General features: G+C 38.1%; 1 protein-coding gene across 2 annotated transcripts; it reads right to left on the bottom strand.

Moving 5' to 3' along the window:
* Positions 1 to 25,046, bottom strand: TIC22-III (Tic22-like family protein). 2 transcript variants are annotated; one of them, XM_086427346.1, is made up of 7 exons: positions 24,278 to 25,043; positions 23,914 to 23,988; positions 13,134 to 13,190; positions 776 to 835; positions 599 to 679; positions 479 to 514; positions 1 to 403 (listed from the first exon to the last, which is right to left on the bottom strand). In XM_086427346.1, exons 1-7 carry the CDS (start codon positions 24,848 to 24,850, stop codon positions 302 to 304), a joined length of 984 nt encoding a protein of 327 aa, XP_086283472.1. In that variant the 5' UTR covers positions 24,851 to 25,043; the 3' UTR covers positions 1 to 301. The 2 variants fall into 2 exon arrangements, with proteins under 2 accessions (XP_086283472.1, XP_086283473.1); XM_086427347.1 differs by lacking the exon at positions 13,134 to 13,190 and having other exon boundaries at positions 24,278 to 25,046.

Genomic DNA, 25,046 nt, shown 5'->3' with positions numbered 1-25,046 from the left:
TATCTCAAAAAATCTCATTTGCGAATGCAACAAACAATGTAAATCCAAGAAACCACAAGTTTAATGCAGTTTGCTACATCAATACATTTTCAAAAAACCATTCGACTGAGCTGGTGATCGATTTACATGCATGAAGTAACCTCCTAAGTTCTAGAAGAAAAGTATTGCATGTCCTACATAGAATTTGTCTAGTGTGAGTCCTATTCCTCCCAACTTTTGTGTGGAGATTATGTTAAACGATCCTTCAAAGAAAGTGTTTGAATGAGCTTAATGATGAGAAACAGTCCATGTCAACCGATGCCTATCCAGTTGCAGTCCGTTTCCCTGACTGAAGACCACCAATTGAAACATCAAAACCAGGAGGGATGAAAACAACATCATCCCACTTCGAAGTGTTACTCTCCTGAAAGGAATAATATTCAGTCAGCAAAACATCTTTCAATACATGAAAGAAATCATTTCATGAAAACACTTTTACCTTAAGCCCTTTAATTATTTCCTCAAGAACAGAAACCTACAAAAGGGTATCAAAACCTGGTGTCAGAGCAATTCTCACTTCACCTCAAAAACAGAGTTGAGGGGCAATGAAGATACACACCTGAATGTCTCCTTGTCTTAAGGCAGGATTTAATCGATTTTGTTGTTGGGAAGCTCTTGATAGCGAGTTCTCTAGGTCCTCCTTGAAATATATGCACATAAGGAGGAAATAATTTACTTGTGAGTGCCAGAAAGAATAACAAAACTAGCATATCAGAGATTAGTTTGCTTGGCTAACCTTTCTAAAGAAAACTGGACGATATCGCTTGTTCTGGCTTTTCAAGATCAAGCTTTGTGACTGAATGCACAAAGTTCAAGACCAAGGTTTGAGAAATATGAAAGAAATTCACGTGAGAACTGAAGAGTATGAACAATAGAATAATCATAAGGAAACTAAACTGAAAAAATGCCAAGGATAGTATGATCAGAAAATTCATAATTACAAGCCACAAAATCAAATTTATTGAACAGCTCTCCATCCATCATCTGGGAATTTACCACAGCTTCCTCCATAACCAATATAAGGTGTGTGTGCTACTGATCAATAAGGTATGCACCACAACCAGATGTTTTGACAATAATTTTGATCAATGTTGGCACGCCTTGCTATGAGGCTCATTAAAAACACCCTAAGGCATAAGGTAGAAACATAAAAGCAGTTAAGGCTTACGTCTCACATTTATTTTCTATTTTTCTTTCTTCTTTAAACAAATATTTTTCATCTCTTTTTAAGTTGATTTGATTTATAAATAAGTTTTGGTAGTATTTAATATTATATAAAAGAAGTTATTTAAAATATATTTTGTTATATTTTACAACAAACATAAAATAGTTATTTATTGTAGAAACTTCAAAGTATTCAACTATTAAATATAAAATAATAATGTCTCATATTATTATTTATTGTAACGGATTAGTACATAGAATTCATTTTGTGTATTTGATAATTGGGAATATGTGGTTGCCATCCTAATTTTTCTATTATTTAATATTAGTTATTTTATATCTTGTATCATTTATTTAAGAATATAATGATTGTGAGGCTTATGCTTTAAACCTCGAGGCATTGGCCTATCAAGCACCTTGCCTGAAGTCTCAGTGTCTGAAAACAATGCTTTTGATAACACCATTTCGAAGATGTCTTGACAACACCTTCAATCATGAAAACCTTGGGATCGAAATTATTTGATGGCTTGACAACCATAGGTGAGGAGTATGAATTAGATGTGCACCACAACCAAGATGAGGTGTGTACTAATAAGAATAGAGAGCTTCTATTGCCACACCAACTTTTAGTAGCGCCACCCCAAGATGTGGGCTAATTCTTTGGTGGTTTACATGTGAATTGGGTGGAGTTAGCAAAAGTTGGTGTGGCAATAAAATCTGTCCAAAAACATTCTAATTCTAAAAAGGAAAGACATTGCTCTAGTCACAGTTGGGATGCAAAGGGAACCCATCTTGAAAAACAAAATTGACTATTCAAAAATCAAGTGCATAGGAAACACTACAAAATATTTGATCATTTTTAAACCTTGTTAAAATTGCTGACAGATTATGCATTCTTCCGATGCACATAACTAGAAGTGAGAAAATTGTCTCAAAGAATGCCACTGATGAACAATAACGTCAAACAGACCCACATCCACATCATTATAAAGTCGCATGGGTTAGAATATATATAAGAAAAAAGAACTTAAAGGTGTCTTGTTTCATTTGGGATTGGACAATATTTCAGATTAGATTTGGTGTGACATCAGCATTTTACCTAGATGACCATGGTTACACAATTGAGAAAAGGGACATGATTGTCTAGACTCTAGAGAATACTTAACCATTCAGACACAAAGGGAGATTTTCCATTTGGAGCTCAAGAAACCTAAAGTTAATCGCCTCAATTTGAAATCCGAATTTCAAAAAATGGTCTTTCTAGGAGAAATCTGTTGGAAACAAAAGTCTAAGGTGAGGTGGTTAAAGAATAATTGTCAAATCTCTATGTGAGAGTTTGGCAGGAATTTATATTAGTAAAAAGGTAAAAAGACCAAAGTGCCCTTACAAACCAGAAAGAAATAAAAGCTAAATAAAAAGTAATAACTAGAGCTAAAATAATAACTAGATTATTTCCGATACTCCCCCTCAAGCTGATGCAAATATATCTACTAAACCCAGCTTGACAAGATGAGAATTAGTGATAAACGGACCAATAGACTTCGTAAGCATGTCAGTAAACTGATCTGAAGAAGGTACGAAGATTATCTGAAGATCACCAGATCGAACTTTCTCCCTGAGAAAGTGAATATCAACCTCAATATGCTTAGTTCTTTCATGAAGGACTGAATCAGAAGCCACCATAATAGCAAACTTGTTGTCACAAAATAAAGTAGAAGAACCTAAGACAGGAAATCCCAACTTTGCTAGCAAAGTACGAAGCCAAATTAGCTCACATGTGCCAAGAGCCATAGCACGATACTCAGATTCAGTAGAAAAGCGAGAAATCACATTTTATTTCTTATTTTTCCACAAGATAAGGCTATCACCATAAAAAATACAAAAACCAAAGGTAGATCTCCTATCTGTGAGAGAACCAACATAATCAGCATCTATAAAACAAGACAAATACGATAGCAGTGGAAGAGTAGAAAAATCCAAGACCAGGACGCGACTTCAAGTAGCAAAAGCTACGATAAATGGGATCAACGTGATAAGTATGCGGAGTATGCATGAATTGACTGACCACACTAACCAAAAAGGACAAATCCGGTCTAGTATTAGTCAGATAAATCAAACGACCTACAAATCTCTAATAAGATGAAGGGTCTGATAAAAGATCACCAGAGTCAGCATTAAGATGATAATTATGATCCATAGGTGAAGAAATAGGACGACAACCAAGCATCCCAATGTCTTGAAGAAGATCCAATGTGTATTTACCCTGAGAGAGCGAAATACCTTAGCGAGAGCGAGCCACTTCTATCCCCAAGAAGTAATTGAGTGCACCCAAATCCTTAACCTCAAAAACAGGACCCAATAACACCTTAACTTTGTCAATCCACTGTGCATCATCTCCACTCACAATAATGTCATCTACATAGACCAAAACAATGGTGAAACGACCATCCACACCTCGACGAGCAAAGCAAGTATAATCTGAGTGACATCTAGAAAACTCCATAGATAAAATAACTTTAGAAAACCGTTGAAACCAGGCTCGCGGGGACTACTTCAGGCCATATAGGGACTTAAGAAGACGGCATACCTTCCCAGAATACTCCCCTTGAAAACGAAACCCTAGAGGAGGGTTCATATAAATAACCTCAATCAAATCACCATTCAAAAAGGCATTCTTCACATCAAGTTGGTGAAGTGACCATGAGTTACACGCAGCTAGAGAGACAAGAAGTCGAACAATAAAGAGTTTGACGACAGGAGCAAACATGGCACCAAAATCTTTCCCTGGAGTCTATGTAAACCCCTTAGCAACTAAGCGTGCCATATACCGATCAACAATACCATCGATAAGGTATTTCACTGTGAAAACTCATTTACAACCAACAATCCGTTTCCCAAATGGGAGAATGACAAGCTCCTAGGTATTATTTTGCTGCAAAGCATCCATCTTAGTAGTCATATATTTAGTTCACTGAGGGTCTTGCAAAGCCACTGATACAGACCAAGGGGTTCGAATAGAATCAGTAGCTACAAGGTAGGCTTGATAAAAAGAAGAAAGACCCTAATTGGAAACAAACTGAGCAATAGGATGACCAGTAATACACCCCTACTTACCTTTGTGAAGGGCCCCAGGTAAATGAGAATAAAAAATAGAAGGGATAAGAACAGGTATATGTGTGGAGGTAGGAGATGAGATACCTGAATCCAAAAAAGAGGTTGGCAAGGGTGTAGGGGAGCAAGGGAAACGAGAGTACACCTTAATCGTCGGCGAAGATGAAAAAATAGGAACTGACAGCACAATGGGAGACAAATCCTGCAAAGTAAGTGAGTCCTGCAAAGTCGATGTGGCATGAAAGTATGAAAGAATTTCAAAGAAAGTAAAATCAAGAGTGTATGACACAGTGAGAAACTGAATCATAACACCGATACCCTTTGGACATAGAGGAGTAACCCAAGAAAATGCATCGAATAGATTTGTCATCCAATTTGGTACGATTGGGTGTCCTGTCTTGAACAAAACATGTGCACCCAAATACTCAATGAGTAATGGGAAAAAGTATACTATTAGGTTAAAAAACATAAAGAGGCACTTGTCTCTCTAAAGTACAACTAGGGATGCGGTTAATAAGATAAGCCGCAGTGAGGACTGCTATATTCCAATATACCTTAGAAACATGCATTCCTTGAAGAAGACATCAAACAACGTTCATGAGATGGTGATTCTTATGTTCCGCCACCCCGTTCTGCTCAGAAGTATAAGGACAAGTCAATTGGTGAAGCATACCATGCTCATGAAGATGAGATATTCACCCCCATTATCAAATCGAAGAGATTTAATAGTAATATTGTACTGAGTTTGAATCATTTAAAAAAATTGACAAAAATAGGAAGCACCTCAAAACGAGAATGCATCAAACAAACCCAGATACAACGAGAATAATCATTAATAAATATAACATAATATCTATAACCATTAAAAGCAGTAATAAGAAAAGGTCCCCACACATCAGAATGAATTAAATCAAATATTTTATTAACTCGATGCATACGAGGAATATAAGAAGTACGTGTATGTTTAGAAAGTTCACACAAAGCACTGAAATTTGTGTCCACTATAAGCAATTTTTAAAATAGTAAATAAATTACGTAAGTGCTGAAAATTGGCATGTCCTAAGCGAGCATACCATAAATCTAGAGTCTGAGAAGAAAACGTATGACTCCCAGGGGAAGGAAACACAAAAACCGGAACAACAGTAGACTGAGATCCAAATAAGTATAGGTCATCCCTCTCACACCCCTTGCCAAAAATCCTCTTCGAAGTCAAGTCCTGAAAAATGCAATGAGTAGGAAAGAAAGTAACTGAGCAATTTAGTGATCTAATAATACTACTCATAGACATAAGATTAAGAGATAGATGAGGGACATAAAATACAGAATCTAGTGAAATCTTAGAAGATAAGGGGATAGTACTCTTGTTGTGGATAGATGTAAGAGATACATCAGCAAGACGAAACTCCCTATGAGTGGTAGGAAAAGTTTAAGAGGTAAAATGACTATACTCACCGGTCATGTGATTAAAAGCATTAGAATCAATAACCCATGTTAGTGGAATAGAACCAGACCGAGTGAAATGGAAAGCAGAGGATGTACTTTGAGGAGTAGTATCACTGTCGAAGAGGGGTGAGTGTGAGCATAAATCTGATCCTGAAAAATAGTGGCAATCTGAGTCTGTAGCTATTGCAAATCAATTGTGCCAAGTGAGAAAGGATGATCAGTGAGAGGAATGGACGACGATGACTCCACTATAGCGACACGAGGAGTATACTGTCCCAAAGATGAAGTGGACGAAAATCGTGGTATCAGATGCAGATAGAGCTGAAAGCAGCAGACTTTCTCATAACCAGTTTTTCCACAATGACTGCAAGTAAGGCCATTCCCTTTACCACGATCACGACTCCCTGATCCCGGAATCCGAACGTCGGAGAAACTCGAATTGGTTGCTAGAGCCATCTGATCTGTAACAGGAGCAGAGAAAATACGAGGTGCCTAAGTTTGAATGAAACAATACGACGACAACGCTCATCATTGTCAATGGTCGCAAATATCACAAATAAAGAGGTAAAGGAGTGATATTAAGGATCTGGGTTCGAAATGCTTCAAACTTAAGACGTAAACCCATGAGAAATTGATATATCTGTTGTCGAGCAATCCTCTTAACCACAAATCCGGCTGCTTTTGCAGTTAGCTCAGCCATAGACTCATAATGAGAGAGCTTTTCCAACAGGTCTAGAGTAATCCAAAATAATCAACTACACTCTGTGCTCTTTGGGTAACCTAAGCAATGTCTCGATAAAGCTCATAAATCCTCGAGTCATTCCTAGCGTGAGCATATGTCTGAGTGAGGGCTAACCACAAAGACGAAATAGTTTTGTGATACATAAGCATTGTATAGATCCAATGCTCCATTGAATTGAATAGCCATCCAAGAATAGTGCAGTTATCGATCTCCCATTGTTCAAATTTGGGATCAGTGAAAGGTGATTTAGTAACAATTCCCAAAAGTCATCCAGATTTACCTCTACTACCCAAACAAAGTCGCACAAACCGAGACCAGGACTAAAAATTCCGACCATCTAGAAGGGCATTAGTTATACGCTGAACTGATAAATTTGCCCCAAGAGTTGTGTTGGAATCCTTGGTTTCTTGATTTGTCGTCATAATGCACTAAAAATAATAAAACGTTGGACCGAAGGGAGATCTCCCGCAGTATTAATCCAAGGTAGAAGAAACCATAGGTAGAAAGGGCAGCAGTGCTGACGCAAGTCTCTTAGCAGTCTAAACAGGAATCTACAACAAATCTACTACTGTCGCAGATCAACAAGTCTGTCGTAAAGTCTCCCAAGCCCTCACAAGCAGTCCTACTGCTGTTTCAACCCTCACAAGATCCAACGGACCTATCGCAAGCAGTCCACACAGTCAAACAGCAATCCTGCTGCTCTCACAAGTCTCCACAGCAGTCCAAATAGCAAAACAAATTAAAAATTGCAGCCAACAGCCACACACTGTCGCAAGAATGTGTAGCCCTATTGCAACTTAGACAAAACAGCTAAATCCAATTGCAATCCAGTCAAAATAGCCAGCAGTTGGATCAGCAACCCTATCACAACACTATCCTTGTCGCAAAAACAAAGTAAATGAGGTGGCACCTCTGGATACCAACAGTACTATCACAGCTTGCAACACAGCAACCTAGATAACAGACAACAACCTATATAGCAGCCAACAGTATAGAGGAGGGTAACACAGCCCTTATCGCAACACCTTATTGCAGCCAGCCCTTATCGCAACACCTTATTGCAGCCAGCTACACATTCCATCCAGCAGTAGCACAGTCCAAAACTATCGCATGGAAAAGGTATTATCGCAACATGCGATTGGGAGCAAAAAATAAAGAAAAGGAAAACCCCCAAAGGGGTGAGCCTCCAACGAAGGCTTCTACTAGGGTTTTTGTCGCAAAGGTCTAAAAGGGTGAATGGGAGGAGAATAGGAGAGAAGAGATGGAGGTGGCAACGGTGAAGCTCCAAGAGGCCCAAAAACGGAGAAATCCCAACTGGGGTTGTCGATGGATCCTCTTAGGCTTTGATACCAAGAAAAATTGTAGAAGAATAATTGTCAAGTCTCTATGTAGATTAGTAAAAAGGTAAAAAGACCAAAGTGCCCTTACAAACCAAAAATAAATAAAAGCTAAATAAAAAGTAACAACTAGAGCTAAAATAATAACTAGATTATTTCCGATAAAGGCGACAGTGACACAGTTTTTTCACTATTTTGCCAACTCACACGAGAAGTAATTTCATCGGTAAAATTTTGGTGGAGGACAGAGTACTTGAGGATGAAAAAAGCATAAGGGGTTTTATTGTGGATTACTACTAAAACCTCTATTTGAAGGAATTTGAGAGGCCTCTTTTGGATGGTTCGGACTTTGAGTCCATTACTTCAAGTGATAAGGATTGGCTGGAAAGATCGATAGGCAAAGATGAGGTGTTCTCAGCAATAATTAGTATGTGAAATGATAAGGCGCCTAGTCCCAATGGTTTCACGATGAGTTTCTATAAGTTTTGTTGGGAGGTAGTAAAGGAGGATTTGATTTTGGCCATTAGTGACTTTTTTAAGGATTGTTTTTTGGATCATGGGTCAAATACAACGTTTATTATGTTGATTCCCAAGATAGTTGGGGCAGAAGAGTTGAGAGATTTCAGGCCTATTAGTCTCGTTACGCCACCTATAGGATTTTAGCAAAGGTTCTGGCTCTGAGATTAAAAGTGGTTATCCTAGGGATTATTGGCATGGAGAAAATGACGTTCATTAAAGGCAGACAAATTTTGAATGGAATCTCGATGGCAAATGAGTTTATTGAATCTAGGAAAAGGTCAGGCAAGACGGGTTTGGTGTGCAAAGTGGACATTGAAAAAACTTATGATCATGTCAGTTGGAATTTTTTGTGGTACCTTTTGGACCATACAGGTTTTGATGAGAAATGGATAAACTGGATGAGAAAATGTGTCCACAACTTTTTCTATCTTGGTAAACGGGTGTCCAGCCAATTTTTTTTAGTAGCTCTAGAGATTTGAGACAAGGCGACCCACTATCCCCCTTTCTTTTCAATATAGTGGTTGAAGTTTTGGGTAGGATGCTCATTCGAGCTACATCATTGGGTGCGTTGTCTGGTTTTGGAGTGTCTGAGATTGGGCAGAAAGTTTCGCACTGTTGACGACACTCTAGTCTTCCTCGAGGCGAACCCAAAAGGAATAATTCTTCTAATCCTATGAATTTTTCTAGAACGTTCTTTCTTGAATATAAGTCAAAAAAGTTTCGGATTGCCTAGTATTCCACCAATTAGTAACCCAAGCATCTAGACTTTTATTAATGAGAGACCAGTCAGGTGTGTTTCCTTAAGGATCTCTTGTGTTGGTTTGAGGCGGTGTTCGATCTTCCCATAAATTTGAGGCGGTGGGTCACGGGGTGAAGTTCCTGACATAGAGGCATGAGCTAAGTTTAAGGGGTGTCAAGTAAGCTTGTTGCCTAGCTCATACTTGGGTCTCCCTTTTTTTTGGATAAGTAAACAATTTCATTAATAAGAGAAGAGAGAGACCAACCAAGATGGCCAATCAACCAAAAACAGTATAGACGCTACTCTCTTGTAATTCTACAAATCAATTCCCACCTCCCTACAAAATCAGCAAAAAACACCCCTCTAAACTCATCATACAATTTTGACCACAAGAAAATGACACCTAATACATTGAAAATAAAATCTGGAATGCTCAAGGCCTTCTCCTCAAAGATCCTACCATTGAGTTCCTTCCACAAGGAAACTTGTGTGTCGGCCAAAGAAATTAGGGAGACTTGGTATTAGAAGGTTCAGATCTGTGAATAGAGCTTTGTTGGGGAAGTGGTGTTGGAGTTTTAGTATCGAAAGGGAAAAGCTATGGAAGAATATTATTTCAGCTAGATACGGGGATGATCCTTTAGGTTTGGTCAGTATGCCTAGTAGGCTTCCTTTCAGTTGCAATGTTTGGAGAGAGATTGAATTTGGGAGGGGCGATGGATGAGCATATTAGGTATCAGGTGGGGAGAGGCAATCGTATCCGTTTTTGGGAAGATAGCTAGTGTAGTGAGACTCCTTTATAGTTTTTTTCCCTGGTATGTACTCTATGCACGAGGAAAAGAATGCTTGTCTCTACCTTTTTGGTGCCTAATGAGAGGGGAGAGTCCTAGGATCTTAGTTTACGAAGAAGACTGAATGAATGGGAAATAGAGGATGCGATTTCTATCTTGGACTTGCTTGCATCCACAGGTCCTTTGTTGGACGGGGAGGATTGCCGGATTTGGAAAGATAGTAGTAATGGTCATTTTTCTGTCAAGTCATTCTTTGAGTTGCTTGAAGGTAATCGTGAGGTTTGTTTTCCTTCCTCAATCATTTGGTCTTCTAAGGTGCATTTCCAAAGTGTCTCTTTCATGTGGTTGGCAGCCCCAAATAGGCTTCCAATGGTTGATCTTCTAAAACGTAAAGGCTTCGTATTGGTTGACTATTGTTGTATGTGCAAAGTGAAAGGTGAACGGGGAGCCGGTGAAGCATATTCTTATTCATTGCAATGTTGCATTTGGTGTTTGATCTCATTTTCTCTCTTTGTTCAAGGTTTCATGGTGGTCATCATTGTTTGTTTGTTTCCCTCTTGTTTCGTTGGAATTCTCCTGTTTTTGGAAGGTTGAGGATCATTTGGAATTTGTTGCCCATTGCAATTTGTCGGGGTTTGTAGAAAGAGAGGAACCTACACACATTCGATGGGAAGGAAAGTACTTTTCAAGAGATCATTTTCAACATCCTTGGTCGGTTGTTTCATTGGTGCAAGCAATTCATTGAGTTTAGGGGTCTACTTTTTGGGGACTTTGTTTTTAGATGGAAAAAATGTAATTAGGGAGTACTTTCTTTTCTTTTCTCTTTGTTTTTTGTTTCGCTGTCTTTTCTTTTCTTTGTTCCTTCTTTTTTTCTTTTTGAGGACTGCTTGTCCTCTAATCAATAAATTTTTATTTATTAAAAAAAATTATTGCATGTCAAAAAAAATTGGATCACAAGAGCTTGCAAAAAGTTCACACTACAAAAAGGAAAAATCAACTTGGGTAAATTTCTTTCAACATAGGCCAATTGATGGGAGAGATACCTAGTCAGAAAATTGTGCCTCTCAGCTTAGCCAAAGTCAAAAACAAAGTGGCAGAGGGGACAGAGTTCAGTAATGCACAAAAAAAAAAAGGAATAACAGCTTGTGATATGTGAAAAAGAAACCCATAATTAGAAAGGAAAATAAAAGTCCTAACTTGATATATTGGCATTATTAAGGACTAGACAAAGGGACTGTGACTAGTGTGAGAACAAATGAAAAGGAGACAAATGAGCTCCGAGTAACAATAGATTTACATCAGGAATCGTCTTTGAGTCTTAGTTTGTTTTCTCTAGGTATAGATGAAGTGATCATATTAAAGATCATTAAACTTGGTGTATGTTATTTGCAAATGAGTAGATGACATAGTGGTAGTTGAAGAGAGTAGAGAGGGAATCGTCAAAACTAGAACTCTGAAGAGTTGCTTTAGAGGCCAAGGACTTTAAAACATTTGGCTATCTAATTTTCATCGCAAAATAAACTACTTGGTTCAACTCGGCAAAGATTAGCCAATCCCCAACCTGAGACTCAGTCCTACTTCACCTTTATTTCTATTTTCCCTAATGATGGATTAGACAAGAACTAGAACGTTCACTTCTTCACTTGAGGAAGACAGATTGAAAAGTTTCCCAATGTTGTGGATGTTAAAAAGGAATCATTAGGTTACCTCGGCACCTGAGCAACCCTTTTACTTCTACTACGTCAATAAACCATGATAGGAACAGCAAAGCGTATGGAATTTGCAAAAGAAGGTACCCCATTGTATGAAACAGAACCACCCCAAAAAACTACTACAACAAAAGGTTAAGGTGAATAGGGTCACCACCCACAGTTTCTCACAATCTCACATACTAAAATAATCCACCATGGAATTTGAAGAATCATGAGACAATAAGTAAAAAAATTCAACTTCAGTAGATTTAGCATCCATTCCAACCAACTGAACCACAAACCTAGAATCACAAAATTAGGTAATATTAACTGGAATGTCACATAAAAGATGATATTCCAGCTTCCCTTATGGGCCTCTAAGGAGTATGATGTGGGAAGGTCATCCAACTCGAAACCCTGAAATACCATTATTCTTGGAGAAAAAAATAGAAGAAATGTATACAACAGATAATTGCCAAAAATACAAAAGCAACATAAGGGGTAAAGAAAAGTGGATAAAAAAATGTGGCAATAACGAAAATAAATTCTCTATTTGAACAATACTTTACTTCACCCCTGGAGAATAAGACACCATCAGAAGATTGACTAACACCACCGACTTGGGGCCACAAAATGGATCTGTTTTGAAAGTCTTTGGGCATCAATAACAATGTCCCTGGTGGACAAAAGAACCCCTTTTGAGGGGAGGAACAGGGCCTTAGCTTATGCACGTGGCACCCCTATAAAACCCAAAGAACTATTCTTTTCTGAGTTATCAGATGAAAAAACCATGAGAGGGGAAACATTCCATATGGACTAACTACATGTCCACACCTACCAAATCATCTTCATCCACAGCCTTCGCCAATTTTGAATTAAAAATATTTTGCAGAACAACCAGTTCATTGAAGCCCACAGAAGTGAAGAACGAGATGCCAGAGTCAAAACCAATCTCTTGTATCCAAATGAGAATCCAAGGTCTACGAGATTGGACTTTTGTGGTCCCATAATATTGGAACTAACATCTAGGAACAGATGGTTCTTCAAACATTGAGGAACCTCAACATTTTGTGTACCAAAATTACCTTACATGTTTGTAGAATGAGGCTTCGAAGACCTTTGACCAATGTTCAACCTTGTCATTAAGATGTTATTGATGATCAAATACTCCGGACTCAGCTTGTCCCTACTCCCAGTGATAACCACAATTCCACCTCAAGTAAAACAGCCAAATCAAAACCTCCATAATAAGGATGATCTAGCAACATTAGAAGAGTCCTTTTTCACTTTGATCCTAGCAGGCCTAATTTAAAAAGGTTGGATGATGTTGAAATAAATCTCTTGAAAACCCCAGCCAATTCACGAATATGTTCTATAACACAAGGGGTCCACAAGTGAAAAGATACTCCTTGAATCCTAATTCAGGTGGGTCTTGAGGTCCATATTTTATGTAAAGTAAAATTCTTTAGCATAGGTAAGCTCCCATCATTAACAAGTATTAGGTAAATCAAGCTATATTGATGCTGCAAATTGTAAATGAAGTAGCACTAAGATGAGAACCTGGAAAACTGGAACCCCCGAGAAGCCCTCATCAGAAAACCCGGCCTTTTGCTTCTCCTATAGAAAGAAGCATAATGAAAATCATGACAAGAAAACATATCCACATTAAATTGAACAGGCCTAAACAATAATATTTTTTTATTTTTTTTATTTTTTATTGGCCGCATTAAGCAATATTAACATGAAAAGAATAAATGATCAAAAATTAAAAAAAGTTGAGGAAAATGGGCTCAAAGAAACTTTTGAATTTGAGACCTTGTCTCCTCCCACTACTTGGGAGCTTACGGTTTCATATTCTATTTCACACAATGATGGGGGTTCTTTCACCCTTCTGGAAAGGAAAAATGCATCATTGGTGTTGTCATTGAGTTGATCAAATATACTTTTACCAGACAGAAAATCAATTTCATTAGGCTAGGCTAATCAGATAAAAACAATATTCAACTAGATACAAGAAGACTCATAATATCACTGGATCCAAAATAACTAAATAAGCATAATAGAAAGGGAAAAGTGAAATATCTCAACTGGAAGGACAAAGGAATCCCTAGAAGTATGTCCCTATCAAATACACAATGGAAGTGTTTTAAAAGGCTTGTACGCCCCAAGAGAGGCGTAGACTTAAGCCTCTCTTGTATGAGGCGTACGCCTCAAGGCGTAAGAGGCCTAAGCCTCAAACCTACAATAAAAACCCAAATCGTGGGTTATTTTTATTTTTATTTTTTTTTACTTAAATACCCCTCTCCTAGTGTCTTTTATTTACTAAAACTTCATAAATAGGAGTGTTTTTAGGTGAAGAAACATAAGATTTGTAGAAAAATCTCAAAATCTCTCTTTCAACTCCCTATTTTCTCCCTACACAAATATTTGTTCATTGAGCTCTCAATACTTACGATTTTGATTCCCCTTGCTTCCTACAAGTTTCTTACAAAGAGTGTGGTCAAATAAATGCATAAAATCAAGAATTATTAGGTTTTTGAGGTATGCAGTTATTATGTGCATTTTCATTAAGTTTTTGCTGCTTCTTTTTTTCATTTCAAAATCTCATAATTTCTCTCTTGTTTTTGTGTTTTATTCTCTTTTTCTATTTTATTCTTCCTATTATTGATGGTGGTTGTTAGTAATGCCTAGAGGAAGTGGTCAAGAACTAAATAAAGGCGGAGGTAATAGAAAAGTTGTAGTTGTTTACTTGTTTTTATTTTTGTTCATTTATTACTTTATAGTTTTGTATTTTTAATGAATTAAATTGTTATATATTTTTTAGGAATTTTTTTTAAATTAATCGAGGCCTCTCCTCAAGAACCCAAAACACCTCAAGTACGCCTTAGGAACTTTAAAACACTAATCACACCAACTCTTCTTTAAATCAATAAAGGGCATTTAAGGAATTCTTTCATGTTTTTAGACATTCAATGAACTTCATTTTTCTAAGAATATGGGCAAAATGGTAGGCATTGAACTTTTGCCCAAATTCTAAAGAGGTCTTACAGGACTAGTTCGTTTGAGGAATTTGAGTGCCAAGTTGAGGAAGAGATTCAATAAATAGGGCTTACATGGAATCCAAGTAGGCAAAACTATGATAGTTCTTTATATTTGGTTAGTTCAGGTAGAAAGAAGAAAGAATTAAAGAATCAGTTAGGCTTTATTTAGCTTTTACATGGTGCAACTCAAACAAGTTGATAGATGTTTGTAATCAGGGTCCCATTGGTGGTCAAGGATGAAAACAATTGAAGGACCAAACTAAAAGAGAAGAAAAGAAAGAGAAAGACGGAAAAGATAATAAGGCAAATTCCCACTTCTAATGCGGAAGAGTTGGAATCAGAAAAAACCATAATACTTCCTCAAATAGAAACAAAAACAGCCAATTGCAAGGTATCAACTTAGGGGAGTCTTCTTTGATGATTTTTTAATGAAATGGGACTGGTTTGTTCTATAACACTTGTATAAGTGAGTTTGTTCTTTTCTAGTTGTGTTTTGTAACACTTCTTGTTTTTGTTGGTCATTCGACCATAGTACTATATTCTGCATTTGCCTATAAATAAATATATATAAAAAAGAAATGCAAGGCATCACACTTTATACAGAACACTTGGTTTTTTTTTAATAATTATTATTATTTTTCCAGGGGCAGAGTTCAATCACGATAGCCTTTTACAGAGACCAATTTCACAACATAGAGTTCAATGCAAATATGCAAATTAGTGTACACCATCATCATCAAAGACCTAACTAAAGGATTTGGGGTCTGCTAAACGAATCTTGGTCTTCCATTCCACACTATCCAAAGTCAAGTCTTTTGTTATTGGTTTGAAGCACTGTCAGGCCTTCCTATTAATTTGAGAGAGAGAAAATTCTATGCTATGCAGAGGTTCCTGACATCAAGGCTTGGGCAGATTTTTTGGGGTACCAAGTAAATTCTCTGCCTAGCTCTTACTTGGGCTTCCCCTTGGGAGTGGCTTTCAGATCCTCATCGATGTGGGAGCCTATGGTTGAGAGGGTTAGGAAGAGGCTTGACTCATGGAAAGCCAGGTATCTTTCAAAGGGTGGGAAATTAACAATGATTATGTAATGACTTGAAAATAAAAATTATTAAAAAATGATAATAAATATTTTATTTTAATTAATTAAAGTACAAATATAGATTAAGTTTTTAAAATTATGGGTCCATGTATAATTATATTAAAGTAGGGGTGATAGTGTAATTAGGATTAGAAGGAGTGGGGCTGTTTTTAATAATAAAAAATTATGTGGTTGTGGTGATGCCATGTATCACACCACACACCTTTCATTTTCGTTACTCTAAAGAAGAAAGGATTGAGCCCATTTGTTTCTTTAAAAAAAAATAGAAACAACGAGCTAGGCTATTAGGATTGAGCCTATTCTTTTCCAAATTCCTTTTTATTCTTTGGGTTAATTAGAAGTGTTTTTAGGTCTAAATTGAGTTCTAATTGGATTAGAAAGTTAATAATATGTTATAAATAAATTAGGAAGTTACTTTTTAGTATTTTAGAAGGTTTCTAAGTTGTTATGAATGAGTTATCTATATGAGGAGCTCCAATAAACAAATTCAGCAGTTAGTTTTTTTCAAGATTGATTAATAAAAGAAAAAAGAAGAGACCTTTCTTCCCTTTATCTGGTTTTTTTTTTTTTTCTTTTTGAGCATAAAAACCCGATATTAGTTCTTAATTTTACTGTTTGTGATTGATTTCCATCAATTTCAAACTTAGATTGAAGTTTCTAGTTTGTTTTGCTCATCATAGAGATTATTCATTACTCCTACTTCTTGGGATTTCACCCTAGAACCTAATTTTTAACATAAACTCTAGGTTTGTGTGTGCTACTCTACATCAATTAGTATCAGAGCTATACTCTTTTGTTCTTCATCATGGCAATGCGTACAAGGAGCCATGATCTTTTGAAGGAAGATGCACAAGAACATGCGGAGAAGTACGTAATGTACTTGATGAAATTACTGCTCGGTTTGATAATGTTCATCAAACAATTGATAAGAGATTGGAAGTGGATTTAAAGCAAATTCAAGTCAAATACAATAGAGAGATGAAGGAACTTCGAAGGCAAAAACAAACTCTTGATGAGAGACTCAAATCACTTCGGAGTGAAATTCAATCCGTGGTCAAGGTCGATAGGTAGTTCTTTTCATCCCAATCCTTCACATTTATCTTCTACGTGGAGAATAAGTAGGGATGTTACATAATGATACTCAATACATATTACATACAATCCATTTAAAAACACATAGTTAGTGGAATCTCACCCTATTCCTTACTTGTATATGCATGAAGAGATTAAATGGAGATCAAAAACCACTTCCATATCAGTTACCTCCTAGGTATACCAACATGTTAATATCTCCATAGTCCATACCACTAAATCCATTATCAAGTTTTCAATTTCACATCAATATCATGGTCTCAAATCTCAGTTTGACGTCTCTTCTTGTTCATGGATGAGACCAAGTTGTTTCAGATGAGTCAACCCATTTCGGACGAGATAAACCATTTAACTCGGTTTACTAGGGAGTAGTTGCTTTGTTCTAGTTGCTCTGGCCTTTCGTTGTTTTTCGCATTCTTTGTTTCTTTGTATCCTTTGAGGACTCCTTGTCCTCCCATCAATAAAACTTTTACTCATCAAAAAAAAAAAATATATATATATATATATATATATATAGATATGGGTCCCGTTCGGCACCCAACCATTTACCCAACAATTTGCCCTACATGGGTTAGAATTTTGGAATGGGCTGATTTTTGGTGAGGATGATCTCTACGGTTTGGTGAGGATGATCTCTACACCATAGAGATCATCCTCACCAAAAATCAGCCCATTCCAAAACTTCTAACCCCATCACAAATGGTTTACAAAAAATGGACGGTCCACGATTTTTCAACTTGTAAACATGGGGTTAGAAGTTTTGGAATGGGCTGATTTTTGGTGAGGATGATCTTCTAACCGTAGAGATAGAAGATCATCCTCACCAAAAATCAGCCCATTCCAAAACTTCTAACCCATGTAGGACAAAACATTTTGGGCAAATTGTTGGGTAAATGGTTGGGTGCTGAACATATATATATATATATATATATATATAACATATGTAAAAACAATCATTTTTCAAAAAAAAAAAATTTATCGATAAAGATAATTTATTGAGAAAAAACAAAAACAAATAACAGGGTGGTTGAGATGACCAACCCAAAGACAAAACGAAACTACAAGACAAGAAAACGACAAAACAAAACAAATGAAAACCAAAGCTTAATCCCCGAGCTAGTCTCACTGCAACGCGTACACCCTGTCCCAACGAGCGACAAAGTCTTCAAAGAAAACCCCCTTGAACTCCTTATAAAGTTTACTCAAGAAAACATGAACTCCAAAACAGAAAAAATCAATCTTTCCATCGTAAAGACTTTCCCCTCAAAGAAGCAATGATTACGGTATTTCCAGATACCCCAACAAATAGCAAAAGGAGCCAAGAACCAAAGAGTACGTTTAGAAAACGAGAATGATACTCCCCATGCCAACCAAGAATCCAAAACCAACTTAACTGATCGAGTAAAACAACCCACTATCCCGAACAAAGACAAGAAATGTGACCATATATGATGAGCCACCCGACAGTGGATGAATAAGTGATCCACCGATTCTGCCTGGGATCTACACAAACAACACTGGTTTGAATAAATAAAACCTCTTCTAATCAATTAGTCTAGAGTTGCAAGTCTCCCTAAAGCCACCAACCAAAGGAAAATCGATATCTTTGGAGGTATCTTACCACCCCAGACAAATGAGTGCAGAAATAACGTATTACTCCTTGGAGTAATGCCATCATACAACGACTTAACCGTGAACTTCCCATCCCGAATCCCTACCCACACTCTTCTGTCTTCCGAAGAATTCTACACATAGTTATTCTCCACCAAAACAATAAACCTCTCTAGTGTATCCATCTCCCAATCATTGAAAGTTCTTCTAAAACCAAAATCCCAATTTAACGCGCCATTTTCCACACTCTTGAAAGCAAAAACTACTTGATTTTTTTTCAAAGATAGGTCTAAAAGATCCGAAAGCGAGTCCTTAAGGGGACCATTCCCACACCACCAGTCCTCCTAGAGCCTCACCTTAGTCCCACTCCCAACCTTGCATTTCTCTCTGCTCTTCACTGTCGGAAGTCTTCTAAGGATTTCCTGTCACACTCCACACCCCAACGCCCCTTTTGCCAGACCACTTTCCCAACCATTCTCATTTACACCATAATTATCCACTATTACTTTCCTCCAAAGACTGTCCCCCTCTTCACTGAACCTCCAAAGCCACTTTCCCAACAAAGTCGATTTCATCGAACCAAATTTTTGAAAACCCAATCCCCAATTCTTCTTGGGCAAGCATAACTTACTCCAACGCACCCAATGATGTTTTCTCACACCATCCTTACCATGCCACAGGAAGTCGCAGCAGATTCTTTCTAGTTGTACTTCCATGAATCTTGGCAATGAGAAAAGAAACAAAGTATAGATGGGAATGCTGACCAACGCACTTTTGATAAGGGTGACCTTTCCTCCTTTCGTTAAAAGTTTCGCTTTCCAAGTACTAAGTCTCTTTCTTATCCTTTCAATCACCGACTCCCAAATGTCTTTACTAGCATAGCTCATCCCCAAAGGAAGCCCCAGGTATGTTGAAGGAAGTGTCCCTGTTTGAAAACCAATCGAGGCCACCGCAACTTCCAACCTCCTCACTGACCGCAAATAGCTTGCTTTTGCGAAGATTCACCGGAATGCCAGAGATTGCCTCAAAACACCCAAGAATGCCACTTAGGACACTTAACTGACTTGGGGAGTAATCCAAAAATATTAAGGTGTCATCTGCAAACTGAAGATGCGAAATCACATGACCAGCCACCCTGGTAGAAACACCAGTAAACACCCCCTCTACCACTGCCTTGGACAACATCCTTCCCCAAAGCCTCCATAACTATCACAAACAAAAAAGATGACAACGAATCTCCCTGGCGGAGACCCCTCAGGCTTCTAAAATTCCCAGTTGAAGATCCATTGACCAAGATTGAAAACGTGGACGTTGAAATACACTTCATAACCCACCTAACCCAAATTTTGTCAAACCCCATCCTCCTTAACAAATATTTCACCAAGTTCCAACTCACATGGTCATAAGCTTTCTCCAAATCAACTTTGCAGACAAACCCCAGGATTTTCTCTTTTCTATGCGAGTCAATACATTCATTAGCTATAAGAATCCCATCCAAAATCTGTCTCCCTGAAACAAAAGCTCCTTGCGCTGGGCCAATGATATCTCCCAACACCGTCCTAAGCCTGGATGCTAATACTTTCGAAATGATTTTATAAACCGAACTCACCAGGCTAATTGATCTCAGGTCCCTGATATCTTCTGTCCCCGACACCTTAGGAATCAAAGCAAGAAAAGGGCAATTAAAACCCAGATCTAGGAAACCATCCTTGTAAAAGTCCTCAATAATCACCATCACATCTTCCCTCACTGTCTCCCAACAAGCTTTAAAGAAACCTAGAGGGAAGCCATCTGGCCCCGGGGCCTTGTCACTTGCCAAACCTCGCTCCACTCCCCACACTTCATCTGCATCAAACAGTCTTTCAAGCCACCTCTGTTACTCTAGGGATATGTTATCAAAGTGTAAATAGTCTAATGTTGGCCTGTCCACATACTCCGTATACAAATTCCTATAAAAATTCACCACCCCTTCGCACACCTCCTCCTCCCCTACCTTCCACACTTCATTTACTTTAAGCTTCGAAATGAAATTCACCCGGCTATTAAAATTCGCCATATAATGGAAAAACGAGGTATTTTTGTCCCCTTCCTTGAGCCACCGAACTCTCGACTTCTGTTTCCAACATATCTCGTCCATTACAGCTAATCTTTGGCACTCAACTTTCATATTCACACGTCTTAGCCTCTCCTCAACTCTCAAGGCCCATCTCTCCTCTCTACCTTCCAGATCTTGTAATTCTAAAAGCGCAACACTTTTCCTATCACCCACAAACGTTTCCTTATTCTAGATTTTCAATTTTTCTTTGATAGCCTTCAATTCCAGCCTCAGCGTTTTACCTGGCCTGCCCTCAAACGAGAGCTCATTCCACCAAACTGCAATCATCTCCCCAAAACCTTGATATTATAACCACATATTCTTGAATCTAAATGGCGTGGGCCGATTCCTCAACGACCTGGCCACCAAAGAGATAGGTGAATGATCTGACACTGGATTTGGCCATTTATCTTAAGTAAGCCTCCCGAAATGTTCTTCCCAATCCAACGAGACTAGAAAACAGTCCAATCTACTTAGCTTTGGATTTTCCTGATTGTTGGATCACGTAAACCTTCCCCCACAGAGCGAGAGATCAAGCAGCTCATTGCAGTCAACAAACTCCGAGAAATTAGGCATCTTCGGAATGATTCTCGACCCCCCACTCTTCTCAAACGAGAAACGAATAACATTGAAATCACCCCCCATAACCCACGGTTTGTCCCAATGTCCCTTGATATCCTCTAATTCTTCCCAAAATTGATTCCGCTCTCTCATTAGAGTTGTGCCATACACCCCTGAAAAAACCCAGGTAAAATCCTCTCCACTCAACCTGCATAACACTGACACCGAAAAGGCCTCAATAAGATTGTCCTCCACCACTACTGACTTCCTGTTCCACAAAACAATGATACCACCCAAAGCCCCCCAAGACGGATGAGTACACCACCCAACTGAATTAATTCCCCAAATCTCCTTAATCATCCTATCATCCACCTTATCTAACTTTGATTCTTGCAGGACCACTAAATGAGGTTTATGACAATGTAACATGGCTTTTATTGCTGCTCTTTTCAGGGCCACATTCAAATCCCTAACATTCCATGATAAGATTTTAATCAACATTTAAACCTACTAAGCGCCTTCCGACTCTCTTCCCTTTTGTGACTGTGGTTGGAAAGTCCTCCACCGATCTCTTAAGCTGAATAATTTCTTTTTTCAGTCTCTTATTCCTCTCCTTGATCATATTATCACAGCACGATAAATGTCTCATAATCTTTAAGCTGGAAAATTCAAACTGGAATCTATCCTTCTGCGACATCTCCATTTCTCAACTAACAGGGGGAACAGCCCCTGAAAAAGGCATTTTCCCACCACCTTTTGCATACAAAATTCAACACCCTCACTAGTTTTCAGGGCGACATTAATCAATAACTGAGATACCTTACCCTAGTTTCTGATGGACATCCCCACTTTCAATCCAACCTCCACTAAATTAGATAAGATCTGCTCTGTTAGATTCCTTAGATTGTTCTGATACTCGTTGCAGTCGATCTCTGACCTCACTAACACCACTGGCTTTGTCGAATTGCTCTCTTGTCCTTGCAGAAGCCTCAGATTACCCCTCTCCTTAAAAGACTCATGTAGGGATCCTTTTTCCCCACTCAATAGTTCCGGGTATTTTTCACTCCAGCCAGACAAACATGCACCTTACCTGTGCCCCGCCCCACTAAAGCCACCAAGCGAAGTGTAGGGAAAAAAGGCCCACAGAATCCACGATACTCCTGATTCTTTCTTCAGAACATAAAGAAAACTCCCCTCTGCCCCTGTGCCCAAACCCCACATCCCAAAAAACATACTAACCTTGGATTTGCCGTCTATGACAACACCGCCAGAATTCTGGACTTCCATGCCCAGCCATCCTTCATTAAGAGAGTTCCTCCCAGGCCAAAATATGGGTTAGAAGTTTCGGATTGAGTCTGATTTTTTGTGAGAATGATCTCTATGATGAGAAGATCATCCTCACAAAAACTCAGCCCAATCTGAACCTTCCAACCTCATCAAAAGTGATTTAGAATGTGGATCGTCGATTTTTTACCAATAATTTGTAAACCACTTTTGATGGATTTAGAAGTTTCAAATTGGGCTGATTTTTTATGAGGATGAGCTTCTCATCATAGAGATCATCCTCACAAAAAATCAGCTCAATCCGAAACTTCTAACCCATATTTTGAAAAATGATTGTCTTTACATATGTTTACTTATGTCCCTTGAACGCCCCTCCCCCCACCCTAATATATATAGGGTGGCATTCGGAAGCCCTAGAGAGAGCCAAACATTTCTTTCAATGTATGGGTTAGAAGTTTCAAAATAGGCTGATTTTTTGTGAGGATGATCTCTGTGACGAGGAGATCATCCCCACCAAAAACCAGCCCATTCCAAAACTTCTAACCCCATCAAAAGTGGTTTACAAAAATCGGAGAGTCCACAATTCTTCAACTTGTAAACTAGGGTTAGAAGTTTCAGAATGAGCTGATTTTTGGTGAGGATGATCTCTTCACCATAGAGATCATCCTCACAAAAAATCAGCCCATTCCGAAACTTCTAACCTCTATTTTGAAAAATGTTTGGCATTATGTTTGGCTCTCTTTAGGGCCTCAAAATGCTTCCCATATATATATAGAGAGAGAGAGAGAGATAGGGTCAAGGTCTGTAGACAACATTCTAGACAATGTGTTTTGTCTTATATGGGCAAAACGTTTCGGAATGAGCTGATTTTCTGTGAGGATGATCTCTATGGTGATGGGATCATCCTTGCAAAAAATCAGACCGTTCTGAAATTGATAGCCCTAGTTTGCAAGTTAAAGAATTGTGGACCGTTCATTTTAACCATTAGTATGTAACCACTTTTCATAGGGTTGGAAATTTTAGAATCAACTAATTTTATTTGAGGATGATCTACTCATCCTAGAGATCATCCTCACAAAAAATCAGCTCATTCGAAACTGTTTTGCCATATAAGACAAAACGTTGTCTAGAATGTTGTCTACAGAACGCTGCCCATATATACATTAAAATAATAATTATTATATATATTTTTACAAAATAAGGTAGATTAGAAGATGTTTAGTCGTAAAATCATATATTTAAATTCTAGAAAAACAAATTTTTAAATACAAAATTCCAGTTGACTCGACCATGTGTTACTGACGCGTCCCCAAGATTTTCAAAATACCATCCAAATCATCTTGTTTGTCAAACGAGATTATGTGAAGGCTGAGACGCGGTGTAAAACCATCTCATTAGTCAATGATACCGAATGAGTCATCTCAGTCTCCAAAGAGATTTGAAACCATGAATACACTATAACAATTTCTAATCTCACCTCAATACAACTACTTTAATAATTCTTTTTTCTTGTAAATAAATCATAATTATCACTCCTTAAACTGAGAAATCACTTACCTTTAGTGCATGCATGATTTGAGAAGAATCGGGTATGAACCTAAAGGAAACTCCTTCAAGCTTAAGTTGGAAAACCTGACAATGCCCACATCTCTTATTAGAATTCACTTTGCAAAACTAATCAAACCAATTCATGAAACTAGAATAAGATACCCCAGGTTTGGCAAAAATAAGAGATACCCACTTGACACCTCTCTTCCATGTGAGACTTAAAAAATTACCAAATACCCTTATCTTCAACCTCTTACCTAAAAAAGCCCTATATTTTTCCCCAAAAAATCCATTTTATTCCACATGAGTATCTCTAATTTTCAATAATCAAAATTACCCAATAAAAATTTATCAAAAAATGTTCACAAATCACCTTGTTGAGAGCAACAGCCACGACTTTCGATCCTCGACGCATCCCAGGGTCCATAGATTTCATCTGCTCAAGAAGGGATTCAGCATCTTCTTTCTTGAAACAAAATAGCCCTAAAGATTTCCGAGTGGAGACACCCGAAACCAACACAAATTCTTCAACAGAGTTGCTAAGGGTGTAGACTGGCACACCTGAAAGACGCTCTTCAATGGCTTCAGTAGACATCGCAAGGTCAAACTGGTGAACCGGTTCGTTCTGGGAAGAAAGCCAAGCCCAAACCGGTTCTTTGGAAGATGAGCAAGAACCAAAACTAGAAATTCCCATTTGAAGAGTATGTTTCGCTTGGTGTATGAGATTTTCTACGGAAATTTGGATTTGGGGTTTTAGGGAAGATGGGTTAGGGTTAAAGAATGGGAAATTGTGGTGGTGATGGTGATGAGAATTGGAGAGGTGATGAAGAAAACCAGAGATGTGGGTTTGAATGTTTAAGAAGGTTTGTTGGAGATTGTTGGATTTGGTTTGATTTGAGGTTGGAGAGATGCCTGTTTCTGATTGTTTCCACTTGGGTAACTGCATTTTCGTATGTATTTTTTTTTTTTTTTTCCCCCTCAGGCGAAGGGAGTTTGAGACTTGAGTTCTTAGCTTCTTCGGGATTTTTGACAGAGAAGAAAGCACATTCTGCTCATAACGTCGTAGTAACAAGGGACAGGCTACTCGCCCCTAGGAGTGTCAACGGGTCGGCTCCGGTTCGGTTACTAAAGAGCTAAGAATC

The sequence above is a fragment of the Akebia trifoliata genome, chromosome 16 (genome assembly GCF_017979445.1).
Source record: "Akebia trifoliata isolate Shusen 1 chromosome 16, ASM1797944v1, whole genome shotgun sequence".
Taxonomy (NCBI): Eukaryota; Viridiplantae; Streptophyta; class Magnoliopsida; order Ranunculales; family Lardizabalaceae; genus Akebia; species Akebia trifoliata.
This window is presented reverse-complemented; position numbering and strand designations above follow the sequence as displayed.

Coding starts and splice junctions, on each gene's coding strand:
- TIC22-III (XM_086427346.1), bottom strand. CDS start 24,850: ATGCAGTTACCCAAGTGGAAACAATCAGAAACAGGCATCTCTCCAACC. Junction 23,989..24,277: donor TGGCTGTTGCTCTCAACAAG/GTGATTTGTGAA, acceptor GGGCATTGTCAG/GTTTTCCAACTTAAGCTTGA. Junction 404..478: donor AAATAATTAAAGGGCTTAAG/GTAAAAGTGTTT, acceptor TATTCCTTTCAG/GAGAGTAACACTTCGAAGTG.